At 42.5% G+C, this 23216-nt stretch overlaps 2 protein-coding genes across 3 annotated transcripts in view; one reads left to right on the top strand and one right to left on the bottom strand.

Moving 5' to 3' along the window:
- ATP7B (ATPase copper transporting beta) overlaps positions 1 to 8216 on the bottom strand; it is an 82415-nt gene extending 74199 nt beyond the window's left edge. The window contains exons 1-2 of one of the 2 annotated variants that reach the window (XM_040448327.1): positions 7918 to 8216; positions 7518 to 7622 (exon numbers count right to left, since the gene is read on the bottom strand). In XM_040448327.1, the coding sequence (XP_040304261.1) occupies positions 7518 to 7568 (51 nt within the window). In that variant the 5' untranslated portion in view covers positions 7569 to 7622; positions 7918 to 8216. The remainder of the gene's footprint in view (positions 1 to 7517; positions 7623 to 7917) is intronic. The other variant, XM_040448330.1, reaches the window with a different exon arrangement.
- A 244-nt stretch (positions 8217 to 8460) lies between these two features.
- On the top strand, positions 8461 to 21898 carry ALG11 (ALG11 alpha-1,2-mannosyltransferase). The gene is made up of 4 exons (XM_040448337.1): positions 8461 to 8584; positions 13980 to 14210; positions 17920 to 18851; positions 21356 to 21898. The coding sequence occupies exons 1-4, from the start codon at positions 8541 to 8543 to the stop codon at positions 21625 to 21627; spliced, it is 1479 nt and encodes a 492-aa protein (XP_040304271.1). The 5' UTR covers positions 8461 to 8540; the 3' UTR covers positions 21628 to 21898.
- The last annotated feature ends 1318 nt before the right edge of the window (positions 21899 to 23216 follow it).

Raw genomic sequence — 23216 nt, 5'->3', positions numbered from 1 at the left:
GTGGAGGTGGGGAGTGATAGATGAAGGGTTTAGGCTTTGTTTCTGAGGTAATGAAGATACTATAAAACTGATTGTTGTGATGATTGCATGTACCTGTGACTCTTATCTTAATAAAGCCGTTTTTCAAATGTTTTAGTGTTTATTCATTTTGAAAGAGAGAGAAAGCACCCACACACGAGCACACAGGCACACTGTCGCTGTCGGTGCAGAGTCCGCTGCAGGGCTTGATCTCACTACCTAGAGATCATGACCTGAGCCAAATCAAGAGTGGGGTGATTCACGCTTACCTGAGGCACCCAGGCACCCCTAAGCGGTTTTTTTTTTTTTGACATCGTTAGAGAGACCATTAAAATAAGAATTAGGGAGGATCTGCCTTTGGCATTCATGGAATCCTCAACAAAGGAGGTTCCAGACAAGAGGTGAAGCAACAGGAACAGAAGTGGACAGAGCACCAGTGTATATGCCAGGAGAATGCTCATAATTGCAAAAGCACCCAAACCACCCAGTATCCTTCAAGCAAAATGGATAAACGGTGCTATATTCCCACAATGGCATACTGCACAACAACGAATCTCAGAAATGTAATGGCCTGTAAATTAAACTACTGGGGCTCCACCAAAATAAAAAGCTTTTGCACAGCGAAAGAAACCATCAACAACACAAAAGAGCAACCTGCCGAATGGGAGAAGATATTTGTAAATGACATATCCAATAAAGGCTTGATGTTCAAACTGTATAAAGAACACACCAAGCTCAACACCAAAAAAACAAATAATCCAATTAAAAATGGGCAGAGAACTTAAATAGACATATGTCTAAAAAAATATACAGGTGGCTGACAGACCCGTGCAAAGATGCTCAACATCACTAATCTTCAGGGAAAGGCAAATCGAAACCACAATAGGATATTACCTCACACCTGTCAGACTGGCTAAAATCAAAAACATAAGAAACAACAAGTGTTGATGAGGATGTGGAGAAAAAAGGAACCCTCATGCGCTGTTGGTGGGAATGCAAGCTGATGCAGCCATTGTGGAAAACGGTATGGAGTTGCTTCAAAAATTAAAAATAGAATTACCATATGACCCAGTAATTCCAGTACTGGATATTTACCCAAAGAAAACTAAAACACTAATTTGAAAACACACATGCACCCCTACGTTTACCGCAGCATTATCTGTAATAGTCCACATATGGAAGCAGCCCAATTGTCCATCCACAGATGAGTGGATAAAGATGTGGGGTATATGTGTGTATATATATGAAATGGGGTATTAGCCACAAAAAAAAGAGTGGAATCTTGCCATTGCAACGACATGGATGGATCTAGAGAGTATATTACCAAGTGAAATCAGTTAGAGAAAGAAAAATACTTTATGATTTCATTCTTATGTGGAATTTAAGAAACAAAACAAATGAGCAAAGAGAGAGAGAGAGAGAGAGACAAAAAAACAGACTCTTCAACAGAGAGAACAAACTATTGCCAGAGGGGAGGTAGGTAGACGGATGGGCAAATAGAAGAGGATTAAGAGTACACGCATCATGATGAGCACTGGATAATGTAGAGAATCGGGGAATCACTATATTGTACACCTGAAACTAACATAAACACCGTATGTTAATTATACTGGAATTAAAAATTAAAAATTTTTATTTAAAATAAATAATTTTCTTTTTGTTTTAATTTTTTTAATGTTTGTTTATTTTTGAGAAAGAGAGACAGAGAGAGAGAGAGACAGAGAGTGCATGAGTGGGGGAGGGACAGAAGAGAGGGCGACACAGAATCCGAAGCAGGCTCCAGGCTCTGAGCTGTCAGCACAGAGCCCGACGTGGGGCTTGAACTCATGGACCACATATCACGACCTGGGCTGAAGTGGGACACCCAACCGAGTCACCCAGGTGCCCCTAAAATAAATAATTTTCTTAATGTGATGTCTACTTAGAGAAGCTAGCACAGAAGACTAAACACACGACAACAGAATTTTTATAAAGCTCAGAAACAAGCAAAACTAAATAATGTATTGTTCAGGCATTCATATATGTGCGATAAAATTTTACAAAAACAAAAACAAAAGCTGAGTTACAACGAACAAAGAACAGGATGGCGGTTACCTCTACAGTGGGTACTCCTAATGGTGACACCAGAGAAGGAACAGTTGAGTGGATGCCATTCATGTCCACGTTGGCATGGACAACATTCTCGTTCTTGGGTCAGGTGGTAGGTTCACAGGCATTCTCTATCTTACTATGCTTTATAACTACATATATGGTTATATACATTTCTTTTATGTCCAATAAACTGATAGAATAATAAAAGAAAAATCTTAAAGTGAATAGGCGAGTGGAAACCTGCAAATGAAGATTATTCTTTCTGGAAGACTGAGAAAGAAGGAGAGGGGAGAAATAGTACAAGAGCAAATGGGAGACACAGGTAATGGGAGAGATTTTAAAATGAAGGCAAATGGCATGAGTTTATAAACCAAAGGGAGAAGTCTGCATAAAGAGGAAAAGACTGGAAGTGAGAAAAGACATGACCAGTAAGGGCTCCAAAACAGGTAGAGAAGAAGGGATACGGGACAAGGGCACTGAGGCCAGGGAGAGAACCTTGAAAAGAAAGCAAGCCTGTCCTGAGACTAGATGAAGAAGTGAAAATACGTTGTAGATATAAATAAAATTCTGGAAGAAGATGCACTGAGGGAGGCAGAAAGATGAAGAAAACCATATACAATGGTATCCAGCTTTCTCGAAGTAAGCACTGAGGTCATCTGTTGAAAATAAGGAAGGCAGAGATGAGCAAGCAGGGAAGGTTTGAAAGAGTCGCAAGAAGTTGACACAGAACAAGTGAAAAGCAGGCACAGATGAGATGAGGAACAAGAAACCACTAGCAGCATCAAGGGGAGGTTGCCTGCATTTCCCAGCAGTTCTGTCCCTGTGGTGTGGCAGCAGGGCCCTGGGACAGCAGTTGGAGGACCCTGGACTGGGGGGCGGGGGCAGCAGGAGGGAGCCTGGGAGGAAACTTCAGACTACACCAAGTGGTCCTCCAAGATAGGGAGAGGGCATACAAGTTTACTGATAATAATAACAGCCTCCATGATAGGCAGCTTTTAAAGCCTATTAAAAAAAAAAAAAAAAAAAAAACACCACTGAGTTTAGAGAAAGAAAGAAACACACACACACACACACACACACACACACACACACACACACACACAGGAAAGACTGACTGAGCTCACTGGACTGAAATAGGCCTAAGACGTTAATGTTGGTTATCTTTCAGAAACAAGATTGTATTTATTTCTAAAAATTAGTAACTTGATGCAGCAAAAGCAAGCAATGAAGGAAGTTTACAAATATGCTAACAGCCATCCTAAGAGTAAGAAAGAATAAAAGTGAATTTTCCCCTTTTGGTCTTTATTTTCCAAATTTCAGTCACAGAATTAAATTACTTTTATAATAGTAATTTTTAGTTTCTGTGGGAACGGAGGCTTCAACAGAATTGCTGCATTCTGAATCCACAGGTTTCAAACCACTGGTGTTTTTAAATCTTATTTGCCATGTTGGTTACATCACAATGAAAAGTCCCTCTCTGCTTTGCCCTCTACTTTATCTCATTGACCTTTGATCTGCTTAGATTTTTTTCCTTTAACTTAGTTTAAAAAAAAAAAGTCAGACATTCGAGAATTTCACTGGGTAAGGATTTCTAATCCTACTGATAAAATAATATTGCACACGCTTGAACATGGACACTTTCTGCTACCTGTGCTATGGCATCAGTGGACAGTAATGGACTTGGGTCATCTCCATCCTTGCAGTGAAGATGTCAGATAAAGAAGCACTTAAAATCCAATTCTCTTTCCCCCCCCGCCAGCTTTTTTTTTTTTTTTTTAGTGTTCGTTTCTTTGTTTTGAAAGAGAATCTCAAGCAGGATCCACACTATCAGCGCAGAGCCCGACATGGGGCTCAATCTCACGACCCTGGGATCATAACCCGAGCCACAATCAAGAGTTGGATGCTTAACTGATTGAACCACCCCGGCACCCCTCCCCCACCGCAGTTTACTCCCAGTTAGTCCTGTACCCACTATTCTCTGTGTTGTTGCTAGAAGGACTACCATTGCCTCTGATGCTCTGGACACTGAAGAGTGCAGAAAACCTCCACTGTCTCCTGACATGACACTGGGAACGGGACTCCCAGTTCTGTAGGGCTTTGGCCACCTTGGATCTGGATGGGATGACCCCAGCAAAGGCCTCTAATCAGGTCTCCAGCACCTCTGTTCCCAGTTCGCCCTTTACTTCCGAAGAGCACCATACACCATTTCCCCCTGTGCAAACTCCCCCGTCTGTGGGATAAAGTCCAAAGGCCTGAGAAACAGAGCCTCCCACAACCACTTTCCAGGCTGTCAAGCCACTCAGGGCAAATCTGTCTTTCCACTTCTAGCCTCTGCACCTTTGCACATGCCGGACTGTACCTGCGACATCCTTGTTCTCATTCTTCTGTGTGCCCAGCTGACACATTTCTCCTTCAAAACCTCGGTCATGAAATACCTCTTCTTGAAGTTCTTTTTGCATCCCTTCCTCCCAGGAAAGGCCAATCGCTCTTGCCTGTGCGTGCTATGCTGTATACAGACGTCTTTGTCTGGCACCTATGACTGTCAGCCCCAAGAGTACAGGGGCTGACCTCTATTCATCTTTGTGCCACTACTGCACTTCTATTCTGCTTTGGCCCAGCGTCAGAGAAACAGAAGGCACTCCATGTTTGTAGAGTGAAGGCTGAATGACCCAGCTCATGGACCACCTCCCTTTCAGGGTTACTGCTGCCCCAGACAGGCCTCCGAAGAGAAAACAATGTGTTGGGGGCGGGGGTAGGGAAAAATCTTGCTATAACTCATTCATTCAAGAACAACTCTGGTGCACATATTATAATAGCTATGGAGAATTTTTTTTCTCTTGAGATAGAGAGAGAACAGGTAAGTAGGGGAGAGGAGCAGAGTGAGAGAGAGAGAATGTTGAGCAGGCTCCACAGTGAGCAAGGAGCCCAACACAGGGCTCCATCCCTGGGACCATGACCTGGGCTGAAATCAAGAATCGTACACTCAACCGACTGAGCCACTCAGGCACCCCTGGAAAATGTTTTTTAAGAGATACAAACCTGGTCCCTGCTTTCAAGAAACACACAGTTGATAAAAAAAAAAAAAAAAAAAAGCTATATTCAGATAAGTTTAAATAATCATACCATATGACCAGGTGTCAAGGAAGTTTGAAAGAAAATATATACCCAAGAAAGTCAAAGCAGCCTGGCGAGGACTCAATTCCAGATCTCCCTGTTACTAGCTCTTATTATCTGTAGGACCTTGAGTAAGTGACTTAACCTCTCTCTGCCTCAGTCCCCCCACCTGTAAAGAGGATGAATTCTGACCCCGTATTGTACTACTTCCTCTCCTTCTCTCTGTTCCAGCCACTCTGGCTCTCTTTTACTGTTCCTCCCCTGTTCGGCTCACTCTGGGCTTAGGACATTGACACCTTCTGGTTCCTCAACCTAGAACGCTTCTCCCAAATCTGAACCATTCAGGTCTCTACTCATACAACCTCCTCAGAGATAATTTCCTGACGACCTGCCCTAGATAGTATCTCCCCTCCCATGTCCTGCCTAATGCCCATACTCGGATTTATTTACTCCACAACACTTACCAGTGCCAAAAATCACACTATTTGCCTACCCTTTTTTATTTCTGCATCTCCCACTAGGACATAAATTCCTTGAGGGCAGGGTCTTAGTCTTAATTGGATCCCCAGTGCCTAGAATGGCTGGCACAGAGTAAATACTAAAAAAAAAAAAAAAAAAAAAAAAAAAAATTGTTAGGGGCACCTGGGTGGTTTAGTCAGTTAAGCATCTGACTTTGGCTCAGGTCATGATCCTACTGTTCATGAGTTCAAGCCCCGCTTTGGGTTGAAGCGCTGACAGGGAGGGGCCTATGTGGGATTCTCTCTCTCACCCCCTCACTCACTCATGCCTCCCCCCCAAAAAAAAACAACTGTTAAATAAGTGGTAATAACAAAAAATAATACCTACATCAAAGGGTTTTGTGAGGATTAAATAAGACAGTGCACATAAAAGAATATAAAGTGCTTAGTACAGTGCCTAGCAGGGAGTAGGCTCAGTAATATCAGCTAATACTATTCTCTAAGAAATCCAGAAGAGGGTGAGGTCAACACAGGGAGAAGCAGTCACCAAAGTTTCAAGGAGGAAGCATCTTGAGCTTGATCTGGAATGATAAGGATTGTTCTGATGGGTAGAGAGGTGGGGGCACCGTAGGGAGTTAGAAGTGTGCCCCTGTCTGAGCCACCCTCCCCCATGTGTTCTTTGCACCTCCATTAAATGCAGAGCCATCACACTTAGAGGCATCTATTGACCAGCCTCTGTCTACCCATCCATTAATCCACTTACCTTTCATTTCTGTACCACCAGAACCTAAGACAAATTTCACTACAAAAGGGCACAAAATAATGTTGTTGAGTTCACTTTAGAAATCTGTAGACCAGCAATTCAGGCCTACATGTCCATCCTAAAGAAATACTCAAGTGTCAGCATTAAAAATCATGTACAAGGATGTCCTCTACAGCATGGCTTGTGAAGGGAGGAAAAAAAGTTAGAAATACACAGAATGTCCACCCACAGGGAAAAAATAAAACTTACTATGGTATGCATCCATACTGTATAGAGGTTAAACTGAACAACAAGATAGATGTTTATGTACTGATATGAAACAATCTCCAAAAGACAGTTCTATGGGGGGGGGGGGAAGAAAAGAAAGGTTGGAGAATACACACTATGTGATCTCATTTACAACAAACAAACAAAAATTTTAAAACCACATACATACAAAACCTAAAGATTTATCTGGAGATACACACACACACACACACACACACACACACACACACATTTTTTAACCACTGTATTTTCGGCTCTTCAGTACCATGCCTGAAACATGCAGTAAGTGTTCAATAAATATTTGCAGAACAAAGGATGACATATGTAAATGTACAGAAAAGGATTAGGAAGCAGATCTGCTTTTCATGCTCAATATTTCTGTGCTGTTTGCATTTTTAAGTCACCACATTAATGCCTTACTTGTATAATTAAAATGAATTCAAAACAGTTCTTTAAAAAAAAAAGTTGCAGGACCTGGATAAAAAGAGACCCGCGCACTCTTCATAACTTCTCTGGGTAACTAATTTACTCGTCCTGGGCAATTAGGGCTCTTACACAGCAACTCAACGCTCACTTACAAATCCAGCTTCAGACATAAAGAGGAGTGGGAAAGTGCTGGGTTTTAAATTGTTCCTGCAAACCCGTTAAAGGCATAGCATTTCTAAGGGCGCTCTCCTGGAGCTAGGGCTCTAGCCCCCTGCCTTCCCCGAGCAAGCCAGGCCAGGCCGCAGAGAAAGGCAGGCAGGTGGGCGTGGAAAGTCCTCCCGGCAGGTGTGAGCACGCGGCGCTCGGGTAGGGAAACTTACTTTCCAACCGGCCCCTACTCTAGCAGTAAGCTGCCTCTCCTGCTCAAGCATCCTCCTCCGGAGGAACCAATTTCTTCTGTGATCCGCCCAGAGCCCACAGGTCACCTGGTTAGTGGAGAAGTGCGGTGTTAAAACCCCGGGAGCGGGCTGTGGGTGGCATCTCTGCGGTTCGGCTCTCTCACCCGGGGAAGGGTCTGGAAAAGGTCTCCTGCATTTCAGACCAGGGGATCAGCAGCCCTCGCCCCACCGGCTAATTCAAAGTTGCGCGCCCTGGCCCTTGTGGGGGGTGCGGGGATAAGCGCAAGGGCGGAGGGTTGGCCTCGGACCCTCATTCACACCCGGAGGCGGCCCTGCCCGTGCCCCTGACGGGGACCGGTCCTCCCTCCCAAGTCTCCGCTACCTCGAGCCGGTACGCTGCGGACTCGGTCTTAGGCCCCCGGCGTGTGAAGGACAAGAGGGCGGGCGAGCGGCGCAGAGCCGAGCCGGAGATGCAGATCCCAGGGCTCGCCAACCGCTGGCGGAGAGGTGCGGCGTGGCGGGCACCTTCTTCGGGTCCACTCCGCACAGCTGCCTCTCAGCTCCGCGCTTCGCTCCGGGGCGTCGCGGGTCCCAAATGCCGCAGCTGCCGCGGGAGTGAACTCCGCACCTGGGAAATCGATCCGAGATGCGCAAGGGCCTCCCATTGGTCTCAACGGCCGGCGGGCCCCGGGCTGGGGGGCTTCCAGTGGGGGAGGGGGCCGAGGGCGGGTGCCCGGCTGTCTATCACAGGCCACGCCCTCTCCAGCCCTACTCCCACTACGGCCCCGCCCGCTGGGGGGGGCGGGACCCTTGTGCGCCACGCCGAAAACTTGTCTCCTCCCCGGGAGATTCTATTGACTGGAAGGCCGTGGGAAGCTACTACCAGCAGCCAATTGAGACGCGAAACCTGCCCCATGGGGTCGGAGAGAACACCGCCCGCTTCCTCTGGAGCCAATAGAGAAGAGGAACAGCGAAGCGCTTCCTGAGTTCGGGGGTCGAGGGAAGATGGCGACCACCAAAGGGGGTTGGTGCTTGTGCGAGTTTCTGAGGTGAGGAGCTGGTGGTGTGGGCTCGCAGGCGTTTTCTGTTTTGCGGGGGTTCTTGTCCGCCCAGGGCAACTGAAGTTTGCGGGGAAGGGGGATCTTCTAGTCACGAATCTAGGCCTCAAGGATAGCGCTGTTCTCACTTCGGAGTCTTAATTAGACTGAAGCTGACTGGGTTAAAGACTCAGTTAACCGCGTTTTCTTCGCCTGCCCCACTTCTGGCTGAAGGGTGTAGTTTCCCTTTTTCTTTTTTGTTCACACTCCAACTATTCTGTTGTAAATTATCCATATTCATTTCTCGTTTTCCTTTATAATTGAGCCATGGGTCATTTTCCAAACTATCGTGTCTCTTTTTGGTAAAGAATAAACTGGCTCTTGTCACGTCTTAGTGTCCCCTCTTTCACTCACCAAAATGGTCGCTGTTAACATATGTCACTTAAATATGTTAACCTTAAAAATAAAACAGCTATCTTACCAACAAAAGTGGTTTGGTTGGTTTTGTTTGTTTTTTTCGGGAGTAGCAGAGAATTGCATTTCTGGATATACAAGCTATGACAAAACCATACCTGGCAAGTTCTACCAACGAGAGGACCGTTGTTTTATGGAGAAGGAGGAAGTTGAAGGGGTGGGGGGGTTGGAGTAAAGTCCGCTGGAGAAAAGCAAGAGTAGTGAGGGTTTCTCATTGGCTGAGTTGCAGGAGTACTCTTGTAGGAAATGCGACGTACATCTCTCCCTGTTGGGGCCTGTTAGTGACCATTCCATCGTGTTTAGGATTCTACTGTTGGATGCTGTAATTGACAGTTCTTCATGAAATTGACATTTGAGTGATAGAGCTCCTCTGCGTTCCCGCTTCTGGCCTCCTGACTCCATTTTAGTGAGATTTCTCTTTATTTTCACAAATAAAAAGTTTATGTTGAATCATCTGCTTCATGATCATCCATTGATCTTTATTTCCGGTTGATGTAGGAGTAATACAAAATTGTATTACGTAGGTAATACGTTGTTTCTTATAGAAGAGTTAGGAAATAGAGGAGCAAAAAAGAAAACTGGCCAGGCGTGCTACCATCTGGAGATAACTACTGTTAACATTTTGGTGAAAAAAACCCCAGACTTTTTTCCCCCTACTTTTATTGTTGTAATACTACTGTTTTTTACCTGACTTGCCCTAAATTTATTTTAAAAAAAAAAAGACCTATTATATTCCATCTACACAGTTCTTTTAACACCTACCTATTTTTGTTCAGGTTGAAATTTGTAATTAACATGATAGCATCCTGCAGTGTATACCTATTCTCTCCAAAATTCAGGTATTGTTTCTTCATTTTTGTCCCCTCTACTCCAATTTCTATAATGATTATTTAAAACATTTTGAACAGGAAAGTCTATTTTCAGAGGCTTCATATTCTTCCCTGACATTTGAAATATCCCTGACTCAGTGCTTTGCACATCACAATGGCTAAATAAATGTTTGTTGAATGAATGAGTCACTGTTGATTAATTATCTTTTAAAGCCTTGGGTTTCTGTGGTAAACGTTATTTAATGGCACATATTTTTAGTTTATATACGTGTGTGTGTGTGTGTGTATGTATATACTGTATAGTTGAATGTTTATTTTTGAGAGTGAGAGAGAGAGAGAGAGCACGAGTTGGGGAAGGGCAGAGAGCGAGGGAAACACGGAATCTGAAGCAGGCTCCAGGCTCTGAGTTGTCAGCACAGAGCCCGATGTGGGGTTCCAACTCTCAAACCCTAAGATCATGACCTGAGCCAAAATTTGGATGCTTAACTGGACTGAGCCACCAGGCGCCCCTATTTTTAGTTAGATTTAAACAAATTCTAAAATGGATAGTTTTGATGTGCAAGTACTGTAGGATGTTTAATAAATTTATATAGTCTGTATCTTTGAAACTAAGAGACTCAATAAAGGACTGGCTCAACTTTAGTTATTAGTAGGATTTATTTTTTCTGATTTTAAGTTAAATAGTTCAGTTTGAAAATCCTATCACATGAATCTTCCCACTTAAATCATTAGAAGGAAATGCCATAAAAATCCTTGGATTCTATGGATCAGCCTCATTTTAAATTAAATGGGCTTTTAACTTTTCCTGGGAAAGCTGTATAATATTCTTTTTATGAACAGATATATTCCAAACATTAAATAATTGACAAATCTTACCACTTATGTCAAACCCTGTTCATCCTTTAAGTCAGTAGTTCTCAAAGTATGGTCCATAGACCTTGACAGGTCCTGAAGACTCTTTTAATAGTTCTTCAAGATCAAAACTATTTTTATAATAATTTATGCTAACATTTGCTTTCTCATTATGTTTACATTTGCACCAATGGTGCAAAAGTAATAGTGGATAAAACTGCTACTTACTACAAATCGAGGCAATGAAATCAAAGTACACTAGAAGTCTTGTGTTTTTCACCACCGTGCACTTGCTAAAGCCAGTTTTACTAAGAATGTCCTTGATGAAACAGTAAAAATTAATTTTTTTAAGAATTAACCTTGAGTTGAATACATTTTTAATATATATAATGTCTTCATACTGAAGTATGATGCTTATCTCAAGGAAAAGTTCTTGCATGATTGCTAAGTTGAAAGCTCAAGACACTTTTTTATGGGACGTGGTTTCTACTTGAAAGAATGACTGACAAAGTATGGTTCTTCTGACTTGGCTTTGAAAATGAATGAAGTGACCCTGTCAGTTCAAAGAAAACAAGTGACAGAATTTATTGCTAATAATAAAGTTTGAACTCTCAAGTGAAAATTAGAATTTGGAGAACCTGTATCTGCCATTCAAAGCTTGACCACTTTCCAATAATTAAAAGATTTTCCTGAAGAGATGGGTAGTGATATTAACAAATGTGATTTGGGGATATTATACAATGAAAAAATGTGCCCACATTTGGAAAGGCTACATGAGTCATAAACCAATATTTTCTAAATAATCAAGTCATGACATTACAAAATCATGTATAGGTAAAAGATCCACTTAAAGCACAAGATTTCAGTATAACAGAGTATGAAAAGGGCATTGATTGGCTTTCAAACTCCATGTTGCACCTGACAATTAAGAAATTACCACTTGTCTAATTTGGTATAACATCACAGAAAAATGCTGTAACCATCTGAAAAGGGTATTTAAACACACTCCCTTTTCCTACTACATATCTGAGTGAGCTTACATTTCCTTCACATACTTCAAGTAAAACAACATATCACTAAGATTGAATGCAGAAGCAGATATTAAAAGCTACTGTCTTTTGTTAAGCCAGACGTTAAAGAGGTCTGCAAATATCTAAAACAGTAATACCCTTCTTACTGAATTTCTTTTTTGTTTGTTTGGAAAAAAGGGCTTTTTTAGTAAAAATGTGTTTTATATTAACTTGTAATGGATTTGTCATTGTCAGAATAATTCATTAAATTCCTCAGTTTCATTTGATATGCTAAATATTGGTAGATATAATCAATGTAAATGAGTATTTCTCAACAAGGGCTGATTTTAACTTCTGCAGGACATTTAGCAATGTCGAAATAATTCTTATGGTCATGATTGGAAGGGTACTGTAGGCATCCAGTGGGTTGAGACCAGGAATGCAGCTAAACATCCTATAATGCATAAGACAGTCCCTGCAAACAAAGAATTATTGTGGTCTAAAATGTCAGCAGTGCCGAGGTTGGGAAATCCTGATAGAAATAAAAGCTGTATGGGGTCTTCAGGAATTTTTAAGAGTTTAAAGATATCCTGAGATCAATCATTCTAATAAGTCAAATACGTCTTCAAACAGTGCAATTATTCACAATAGGAGGTCCCACATGAGAAGTTTGTTTCCAAACTAAATATAAGTAAGATATTTATTTCTGCCGGGGCTCCTGGGTGGCTCAGTCGGTTAAGCATCCAACTCTTGTTTTGGCTCAGGTCATGATCTCATGGTTCGTAAGTTCCAGCCCTATGTCAGGCTGCACTGTCAGATTTTCTCCCTGTGCTTGGGATTCTCTGTCTCCCTCTCTGCCCCTCCCACTTACTCTCTGTCTCTCTCTCTCAAAATAAATAAATAAACTTTAAAAATTAAGAAAAAAAGTTATTTCTCTGAAGAATTTATGTCTTCTACTTATGGACAATGAAAACTATGCAAGTACACAAAATATCCCCATACATGCTTGGATCATTAAGCCCTTCAGAGTCCAATCTCCTTTTCACTACCACGTACAAACTTAGAGTCTGTATATCTATGTCCCCCACCTGTCACTGCTCCCCACCAAATACTTGAACTCCCCAGCCCTGCGTTTTCATTATTTAAGTTTTAGTATTTTAGTGTCTTTATGTGTTACAAGCTCCCCGGATCCTTTATAAAGGGTAGGCAGGATATAAAAAATATGAAGCTAGATACCAACTATATTGCCCAATGCTAACAGAAAAACACACTTTGAAAAATTATTTTAACATCATCTGAGAGACGTCTGAAGCGGTAAAGAATTTTGTATGCTGTCAACAAACACGGATGCCTTCTCTGGGCCAGGCATTATGCTAGGCGTTGGCATCCAGTGGTAAACAAGCCTGGGTCCTTCCTTGCCTTTGCAGAGCTTCAGTCAGCCTGGCAGTAAGAGCCTTTTAGCAGTCAGTGGGGGAGTGAGTATGGAGTAGAAGTACGTTGTCAGAGCATTTATGGCAACTCATTTAGAGGCACATAAGGAAAGGCAGTGTTCTAGGGTCATAGAAACAGATCAGATGCAGAACTTGTAATAGAAATGGAGAGATCTAAGTCCTCTCACCCCAGAAATTGTTCTATTTGAGGCAAAGTGAAAGAATAAAAATGATTTGCTACCTCACCAAACTTTTAACTAATTAAATGTTCATTATTGATCATTCAGAAGACATACTGCTTGGGTTCTGTGTTGTGATTTTTGAGGGTCAGATGCCATTCCTGATCATGTCTTGTTTAGGTTAATAATTAAATTTTAGTTTTTAGTCCTTTTTTTTTTTAATTTTTTTTAACATTTATTTATTTTTGAGACAGGGAGAGACAGAGCATGAACAGGGGAGGGTCAGAGAGAGGGAGACACAGAATCTGAAACAGGCTCCAGGCTCTGAGCTGTCGGCACAGAGCCCGACGCGGGGCTCGAACTCACGGACCACGAGATCATGACCTGAGCCTAAGCCGACCGCTTAACCGACTGAGCCACCCCGGCGCCCCTGTTTTTAGTCCCTTAACACATACACTGTTAGGAGATTGATTTTTACTGCTGATTAAAAAGTATTTCGTTAGCAGACTCCCAGGTATAAAAATCTGTCTTTACTACTGATACATAAAGTGGATATGTAAAAGTGGACTTTAATTTGTTGTTTCTTTTGAATGGGCATTCTGTTGATTTTTATATTTTCCTTCTTGTTTCAGGTTTTTTTATTCATTATTCCTCCCTGGCCTGACAGTATGTGGAATTTTATGCATATGTTTGTCCATTATCCTCTGGGGAATCAGACTGCTGCTACGAAGAAAGAAAGAGTCAGTAGCAACTAGCAAAAATGGGAAAAATCAACTGGTGATTGCATTTTTTCATCCGTACTGCAATGCTGGTGGTGGAGGAGAAAGAGTTTTGTGGTGTGCCTTAAGGGCTCTGCAGAAAAAGTAGGTATGCATCTTTCTTAGCTCATTTGCTCTCGTATTACCTTTAAAAAAAAAAATCATTGCCCAGAAACTTAACTTTCTCTCACCTTACTCGTGGCCAGAAATTAATTGTTCTTCAATAAGGAAACGCTCCTGTTATGTGCCAGCCTGCCTTACAAGATCCTGTTGAATTTTAGTTGATATGCTAAAGAAATGGAAAGGGAAAGTATCCACCCTTTAATGGCAAAATTTAGCGGGGATAACTGTCACCTTGGAAGAACGTGTGGAGAAGTTGAATAGTAAACAGAAACATATCAAGCAATACCAAGGAACACTTTAAGCCTGAATACATTTAGTCCATAGTGGCACACAGGAGATAATCTCTGTGAGAGCATCTATCTGATTTTAATGTTGATATCATTACCAGTTAGTCTTAAGTTACCATGTTCGAAAGAATATGCTACTACCCGGTCATTTCATGTTTTAGGCTTCCTTCTCCCCACCTGCATCTCCAAACGTAGGAGGAATAAACACAGTAAAGTACAAATTCCATTTGTGGTTTTATCATAGGAGGAAACTATTATTCTTCCCTGGTTACGCTACTTCCTGGCACATGCCCTTCATCCAGTTCCAGAACCTTCACACAGAATTCCCTTCACTCTACATCTCTGTTTCTCGGCTCATCCTGGCTTCCAGCCACCACCCTTGTATTTCCTCTGCCATCTTCCATAACTCCCTGGATCTAAAACATGTTCTTAGATCTCAGCGTACTGCCCACCTTTCTGAGGCCTTCCCTGCTCCTTCTCTAATCACTACTGCTCTTTATTTCTCCTAACTCTGTGCATTAACTTGTCTACCTGGATTCTCTCACTCTTGAGGGCAGCGGTAAAGTTTTGTGATAGCTCTACTGTACTCCCCAGCAAACTCTGTTATTCCCAAGTCACCTGCAGTGAAAGAAGTCCAAATCCTCAGTAGGACATAGAAGATACTTTTTCATCTTGTTCTTGCCACATTTTATTTTTCATCCCTCCCCATTCCTTCATGTATACTTTGCTCAGCACACTGAACTAGGAGCATCAGGCTCTCTCTATAGATTCCTTGCCTTTCCATACGGTGTTCCTTTTTTTTCTGACCTTTTCTCCTCAGCTAATTTCTACAAGCCTCTCCTGACTCAGCATAAACTACAATACACTTTTCATTCGATCTAGAAATATTTCTTGGGGACCTACTCTGTGTCAGGCACTGTTGAGTTGAGATTGAATGGTGAACAAAATAGATCATGGATCTTAGATTTTAGTGGAGAGGAGACAAAATAATACCTAAAAAGAAAAATACCAAATGGTGAGAGATGCTACGCAAGAAATTAAAATAGGACTCCATACTTTTTTTTTTTAATGTTTACTTATTTTGAGAGAGAGAGAACGGGAAAGGGGCAGAGAGTGGGAGAAAGAGAATTCCAAGCAGGCTCTGCACTGAGCAGAGCTTGGGGCTTGATCTCATGACCATGAGATCATGATCTGAGCCGAAATCAAGAGTCAGATGCCTAACCGGCAGAGCCACTCAGGTGCCCCGGGAATGATTCCATATTTTAGACTGAGTAAGTAGGGAAAATCTCCAAGGAGGTGATACTTCACTGAAGTTTAAATGACAAAAGCAGCTGACGTGTACTTAGCATTTACTATGTGCCAGGCATTGTTTGAAGTGTTTTACACGTGTCAGCTCACCCAATCTTCAGAGTAACCTTACGAGATTGTTACTGTTACCCTCATTTGACAGATAAGGGAACTGCATTACAGAGCCCATGTTGTAAATCACATGCCATACCGTCTGCCTCAGGAAAACACAGTGAAGATGAGAAAAGAGAGTTCAAAACGGAGGGAACAACTCTTGCAAGTCCCCTAAGACTGGAAGGAGCCTGTCTCGTTCAGAGAAAGGAATCCAGTTTGGCTGACCCTGTGGGTACGTGAGAGAGCGGAGGCAGGGTCCAGATTATTCAGGGCTTGAGTGAGTAGAGTGAGGAGTCTAGCTGGTATTCTAAGTGCTGTGGGAAACTATATGAGTGTTTCAGACAGAGAGATGATATTCTGCTTATCTGCTGCTACGTGACAAGCCACCCCAAAACGTAATGGCTAAAGCAAGAATTTCTCATTATTTTTCACAGTTTGGGGATTGATGGGCCCTATTTGAAATCCTGCATACCAAGCTGCTGCAGTTAGATGGCAGCTGGCTCCAAGTCATCTGAAGGCTTCTCCACTAACATACCTGCTTCCTGGGCTGGGATGATTGCAACAGTGACAGTGGGTGAGGGTGGGGAACACTGGTCAGGCATCTCTGTCGCCCGCAGCCTCTCTACGTGACTCGCTTGGGCTTGCACACAACATGGCAGTCTCAGGATAGTTGGACGTCTTATGTGACAGCTGACTTCTCTAGAGCAAAGCAGAAATTACCATCCCCATAGAACTTGGCTCTAGACACTGGCAAAATGTCACCTTTGACATAGTCTATTGGTAAAAGCAGTCACAGAGCCTGTCATTCCAGGGGAAGGGACATAGATCCCACCACTTGATAAGTGTCAAAGAATTTGTGGCCATCTTTAAGCAATCGGAGATGACAATCGTTTTTACGTTTTATAAGGATCATTCCAGGGGCACCTGAGTGGCTCAGTGGGTTAAGCATCTGACCCTTAATCTCAGTTCAGGTCATGATCTCACGGTTCTTGAGTTTGAGCCCCGCTTCGGGCTGTGCACTGACAGTGCGGAGCCTGCTTGCGATTCTCTCTGTCTCTCTGCCCCTCTCCCTGCTCATGTGTGCAAGCTCTCTCTCTCTCTCTGTCTCTCAAAAATAAATAAACGTTAGTGCTCGCTTCGGCAGCACATATACTAAAAATAAATAAACGTTAAAAAAAACAAAACAAAACACCTCAGTCTAAGGATCATTCTGCCTGTGGGGAAGTGCAGTTAGATGCTCATCCTTTGGGTCTGCACAGCATCCCATGGCTGTCTTTATCAACACATATCACAGTTTTGCAGTTTTCTGTTTATATATCTGTTTTCCCCACTGAACTCAGCTCCTCGAGGGTAAAGACCCTCTAATCCCTGAATCCCCAGAACCTAGTAGCTCATACTAGATATTTAAGAAATGTTTTATGACTCAGTAGCCAAAAACACCATCAGAGCAAATGCCAAAAGCATAGTCATAAGAATATATACTTTTAAAGACTTCCATTATTATTCTACCCTATCTGATTTTGATGCAGGCACCTGATCTAGCTTTTAGAATCTTATTGCATTTCTCAGATAAAAATAGAGTAACGCTTTAGCATCTATGATCCTGTCTAAAGATACATTTAGTAAGTTTTAACTCTTGTTTAGGAGTACGTTATTGATATTACCATTTTATACTGAAAAGGTCGTCAGAATAAAGTTTCTGTGTATTTCATAAAAGCGGAAATGTCAGCAATTTCTGTTGATGTCTGCTCCATGCAAAACTCTCAGAAGAGGAAATAGCAAAGAACTCGAAGTCTCATTTGGAGGACTAACATTTAACTCCCAGGACAGCAGAGGACTCGGGATCAGCAGACCAAGTGCAATGAAGGAAAAACAGTGGAAAACATTTTTTTTCAATATAGAAATAACCTTCTTTATGATTGTGACAAAATAATTATCTCCAACTTTTCTGCTCGATTTTAACCTAAACCAGTGAAAATCTTAACTACTGCATTCTGTTTTAGGTATCCTGAAGCAATTTATGTTGTGTATACTGGTGACGTGAACGTCAGTGGTCAACAGATTCTAGAAGGTGCTTTCCGAAGATTTAACATCAGGCTCACTCACCCAGTGAAGTTTGTTTTCCTGAGGAAACGCTACCTTGTGGAAGATTCGCTCTATCCTCACTTCACACTGCTGGGCCAAAGTCTAGGATCCATTTTTCTTGGCTGGGAAGCTCTAATGCAGTGTGTTCCTGACGTTTACATCGATTCAATGGGATACGCGTTCACACTGCCTCTGTTTAAGTATCTAGGTGGTTGTCGCATTGGCAGCTACGTTCATTATCCCACGATCAGCACCGATATGCTGTCTGTAGTGAAGAACCAAAATATCGGATTTAATAACGCAGCCTTCATTACCAGGAATCCTTTTCTCAGCAAAGTAAAGCTCATCTATTACTATTTATTTGCTTTTATTTATGGACTTGTGGGTTCTTGCAGTGATGTAGTGATGGTCAATTCTTCTTGGACGCTAAACCACATTCTCTCACTGTGGAAAGTCGGGAATTGCACTAATATTGTTTACCCACCTTGTGATGTACAGACCTTTCTGGACATTCCCTTACATGAGAAAAAGACAACCCCAGGACATTTGCTGGTTTCCATTGGCCAGTTCCGGCCTGAAAAGAATCATCCTTTGCAGATCAAAGCCTTTGCTAAATTGCTGAATAAGAAGGTGGCTGGGTCACTTCCTTCCCTTAAACTTGTCCTCATTGGAGGGTGTCGTAACCAAGATGATGAGCTCAGGGTAAACCAACTGAGAAAGCTTTCTGAGGATCTGGGAGTTCAAGAAGATGTGGAATTTAAAATAAACATTCCATTTGATGAGTTAAAGACTTACTTGTCTGAAGCAGCAATTGGTCTGCACACCATGTGGAACGAGCATTTTGGGATTGGTGAGTTTGTCCTTTCAGCAACTCGTTTGGTGTCATGAGATGTACATTTGGGTTCTCTTGATAAAATAATAATACTCTAGAAGTTCACATCAGGTCTAATTCTCCTCTCCCAGTCTGCCAAGTAAACTTTTTTCATTTGAGACCCCGCAGGACATAACAGTATGTAGTCAATAATAATAGCTGATATTTATTGACAGCTTACTGTGCATAAGTCACTGTTGAGATCTTTACAAGTATTATCTGATTTAGTCCTCTCTGAAACCTTGCTTGATGTACTGTTATTTCCATTTGACGAATAAAGAAACTCAGGCACAGAGAGGTTTTGAACTTGCCCTTGTTCAGCCTTAGCAATAAGAGATAGAGCTTGGATCCTAACTCAGCCCCTGCTCTTACCTACCAGTTTCTCTGCCCCACCTAACCCTATGTCTGGACTGGTACAGATTCCTGGCCTAATCTCACTGAAGGACCAAATCCGAATCTCCGGGTGGGGCCCAGGTAGATGTATTTCAGTAAAGCTCATCAGGTGATTTTCATGTACACCAAAAGCTGAGCTGACAGGGCTCCTCATGGCAATTCTGTTGTTTCTTCTGTTGATTCCCTACCCATTATTGAAATGGCCTACCCTCCTTTTTCTGCCAAATCCCATTAAAAGTGTCTGACTTTCATCTCCTTAGCCTTTAATTTAGCCTTTCTTGTTTATTCTAGCACAAGCTGCTCTCTATATCCTGACTTCCTGTTATGCATACATTTGGTATAAAGTCAACTGCTGTCTTGTGTCTAATTTGGTTCAACATCTATTTCTCACATGGCTGCTTTGTGTCCACACAGCTAGGTGTTCAGGGAAAATGGAAAAACATAAAGTGAAGTCTCCTGTGCTAAGGCTATGATTTCTCTTACCCTCCTGTCTATCCCTAGTGGGTCGCACATTACTGAGCCCAGACATACAGCAAGAACTTTTTGATTCAGACCTTCTGCACAGGGTCTGACTCCCTGTGGCTCCTCCCACAGAGACTTACTGGAGCATTCAGTGTGCCAGGCACGTGGCGGGTGCTGGGAAAATGACTGGGAGACAGGACTTGTTGTTCCCTTCCGAGACTTCCAGCTCTGTGTGTGATACAGACCAGTTAAACAGCACTTTACTGGACACGGTGCTAAGTGCTGTGCCAGGGCAAGTGCAGGGTGATTTGAAGCACCCAAGAGAAACACCTAACAGATTTGTGAGGTCAGAGAACAGTTGCCCGAGGAAATGGTGTGATGCGTAAGCTGGGACCTGAACAGTAATTAGAAGTTAGCCTTGCAAGAGATGGGAGAATATCCAGCAGAGGGAACAGTATCGTGACAGGTGGGACCATAAGGGCACTAGCAGGTGCACTCAGGGAACTAAGGGTTCGGTATGGCCGGAGCATGCAGGAGGAACAGCACGCTGATGGAGAGGGGAGCTGGGGCCAGGTGAAGCCAGTGGGAAAAGATAGGCTGATTTTGAATATTGGATTGAAAAGCTTTCTATTTCCTCAAGTTCACTGTGGTTGCCGTGGAGGGGTGGATCAGTGAGGAGCAGGGAGGGCCAGGGGAGGAAGGCAGGAGGATGTGTTGGGCTGCCCTGGCAACCTGGGTGACGTGCTGTGGTACAAACACGGTAGGCGAACATGCTCGAGGGAAATTCTGAGGCAGGATTGAGCAGGACATGGTGATTAATTGGACGTCTTACGTGAAGGAGAGAGAAGAGTCCAAGAGGACCTCCTGGGGTTTTGAGTGTAGGCAAATGTATGAACAGTGGATAGCTCTCACCTTGAGACAGACTCCCAAGAGGAGAGGCAGTTGATGAGCCAGGTTCCCAGCAGGTAGAGTTAGAGTGATCTGCAGGACACGGAGGTGGGTATGTCCAGTGGACACTTGTCTCTACGAGTCTGCAGTGCAGGTGAGGGACCTGACCAGGAAACACAGACGGAGGAGTTCGTTGCCGACCGGGTTGTTACGGAAGCCCCACGGAAGAGGGTCAGGTGGCCTAGGGAAAGTGCCCAGTGAGAAGAGGCCCCTGCTGCAAAATGCTGAGAACGAGCAGGGTTCAGAAGTGGGCAGAAGAGGAGGAGCCAGCAAAGAAGAAGTAGAGGGAGGAGGGCAACCTCCTAATGCTGGAATTGGAACTCCTGAAATTTTGCTTTTGGTATCTCTTTACACCTTTTATCTTTCAGTCTGCCATCTTGCCAGCATTCTGTAGTCTACTTCGTTTTATTACCTGCAGGGATCTTTTTTTTATAGACTGTTCTCTCGCCTGCTTGTCTGTTTCAATTAAGAACCAAGTAGCATTATTGTGAAGGCTAAAAACTAAAAAACTTAAAATTACTTGACACCATGGAAGTTTAGTGAGCAGATTTATAGGCCCAACAGACATGTGGTTAAATTTCTCATGGGTGTCCTAAAATTTATAGAGGTTTCTGCTCATCCTTGTTCTTGTGAACACTCTCAGAAAGTTCAAAGACCACATGGTTTTGTTTCTTTCTCAGGAGTTGTCGAGTGTATGGCAGCTGGCACGATTATCCTCGCACACAATTCAGGGGGCCCCAAGCTTGACATTGTCGTCCCTCACGAAGGAGAGATAACTGGATTTCTGGCTGAAAGCGAAGAAGGCTATGCGGAAACCATGGCTCATATTCTTTCCATGTCTGAGGAAAAGAGACTCCAAATCCGAAGCAGTGCTCGGGCATCTGTAAGCAGATTCTCTGATCAGGAGTTTGAACTGGCGTTCCTGTCATCTGTGGAGAGCTTATTCAAATAATGTCATATCTGTACAGATGAAAGATATTTTATATGAAATGGCGACATACCTTCATTCGTGAGTAATTTTTCTAAGCTTTTTCTGTATTGTAATAAAGTCAGCCTAAGCAGTGCTCTCAGCAGTATGTATATAGACAGGATATTTATTTCAGTGAAAATGACAAAGGTCAAAATTACCTAAATTGTTTCAATGAAAAAATTTTAGATTAGGATTTTGTCTCAAATTCTGAAAAATATGGATCTGAAAGAAAAAAATGAACCAACCATCTTAATTTTGGTCTAATTCACATTTTTCAAGTCCTATTTGTCAAATGACTGTACTTTAGAACCCAGGAAAGAGAATTTACCTTTAGAAAAAAAGGAAATGTCGAAAGGAAAATGGAAGACTGATAATTAATAGTTTGGTACTTTAGAAATGTTTTGCTATCTTGGGAACACAGAAAAATTCTAGTCCATTTAAATCCTAAATAATAATTGTGGATGACCTTCTTGGATATATCTAAAGATTCTCTTAAAAGAGAAAAGAGACTTTAAGCAGGCTTAATCATGTTCTGAAAGCTTGTAGTGAAAAGGCAGGGACTGGGACCGCCCTGTGGGCATGTGTCGGCTCGCAGAGGCCAGGAGGCCTCCAGAGATCCTTCCCACGGCTCCATATTTGTGAAATTAGGTTTTTGTCTGGTGCTCTCAGTACATTTGAGAAGGATGCTCTCATCATCCCTTCACATTTCCACATCGCAGGAGGCTGGAAGCTAGGTTTAAGTTGTTCAGAAGGTCTGAGTGAGATCGCTTTGATAAGTGGTTTTTCTGATAGCCATGATAGAGTAGCCAGATCCGTCCACCCAGTCTCCGTTATCAGCATCATGCCTTGTAAGATGATGAGGTGGCATTTTGAAAAGAGCACCGGACTAGCAAAACACCTGGGCCTGATCCCTGTGTCATCATTTGCCAACATCTGATCTCTTAATACTCAAGCTGCTGCTTAATCTTTTTGAAACTTACATTCTACATCTATAATCTGGAGATGCTAATACCTGTCCTCACTACCTCCTAGTGATTCTGAGATGGAAAGTATGTGAAAAATACCTGGATAACTATCCAAGTTTTTTAAAGGTACCTTTATAAAGTAATTTAAAGATAACAATTTATAGTATATGTCTTTCGTAATCCTCCTTATTAATGCATTAGGGTTCAGTGTAGGCGAGTGGTTACTAAGTCAGTAGCTACAAATCAGTACACATTTAACGGGACTTCTGTGCTGAATAACTAGCACGAAAAGTATGTGGCTGTGCAGATGCAATTACAGAGAACTACAGCGTTTGGCATTTTCTGCACACATAATTAGCTCCTTCTAGTTCAGTGAATCCACCTCCTGCACAGTCTGATACATATATATATATATATATATATTTTTTTTTTTTTTTTTTTTTTTTTAAATTTATTGTCAAGTTCGTTAACATACAGTGTAGTCTTGGCTTCAGGAGTAGATTCCTGTGATTCATCCCTTACATACAACACCCAGTGCTCATCCCAACAAGTGCCCTCCTCAAAGCCCATCACCCAAATTCCCCGCCCCCCAACCACCCATGACCA

The sequence above is a fragment of the Herpailurus yagouaroundi genome, unplaced genomic scaffold (genome assembly GCF_014898765.1).
Source record: "Herpailurus yagouaroundi ecotype Mexico unplaced genomic scaffold, PumYag 197, whole genome shotgun sequence".
Classification (NCBI taxonomy): Eukaryota; Metazoa; Chordata; class Mammalia; order Carnivora; family Felidae; genus Herpailurus; species Herpailurus yagouaroundi.
Note: the sequence above shows the minus strand (reverse complement) of the source record. Positions and strands in the feature narration are given on the sequence as shown.

Excerpts from the sequence above, each read along its gene's own strand:
- ALG11 (XM_040448337.1), top strand. The coding sequence starts at position 8,541 with ATGGCGACCACCAAAGGGGGTTGGTGCTTGTGCGAGTTTCTGAG. Across the intron at positions 8,585-13,979 it reads TGCTTGTGCGAGTTTCTGAG|GTTTTTTTATTCATTATTCC; the intron begins GTGAGGAGCTGG and ends TTCTTGTTTCAG. Across the intron at positions 18,852-21,355 it reads GAACGAGCATTTTGGGATTG|GAGTTGTCGAGTGTATGGCA; the intron begins GTGAGTTTGTCC and ends TTTCTTTCTCAG.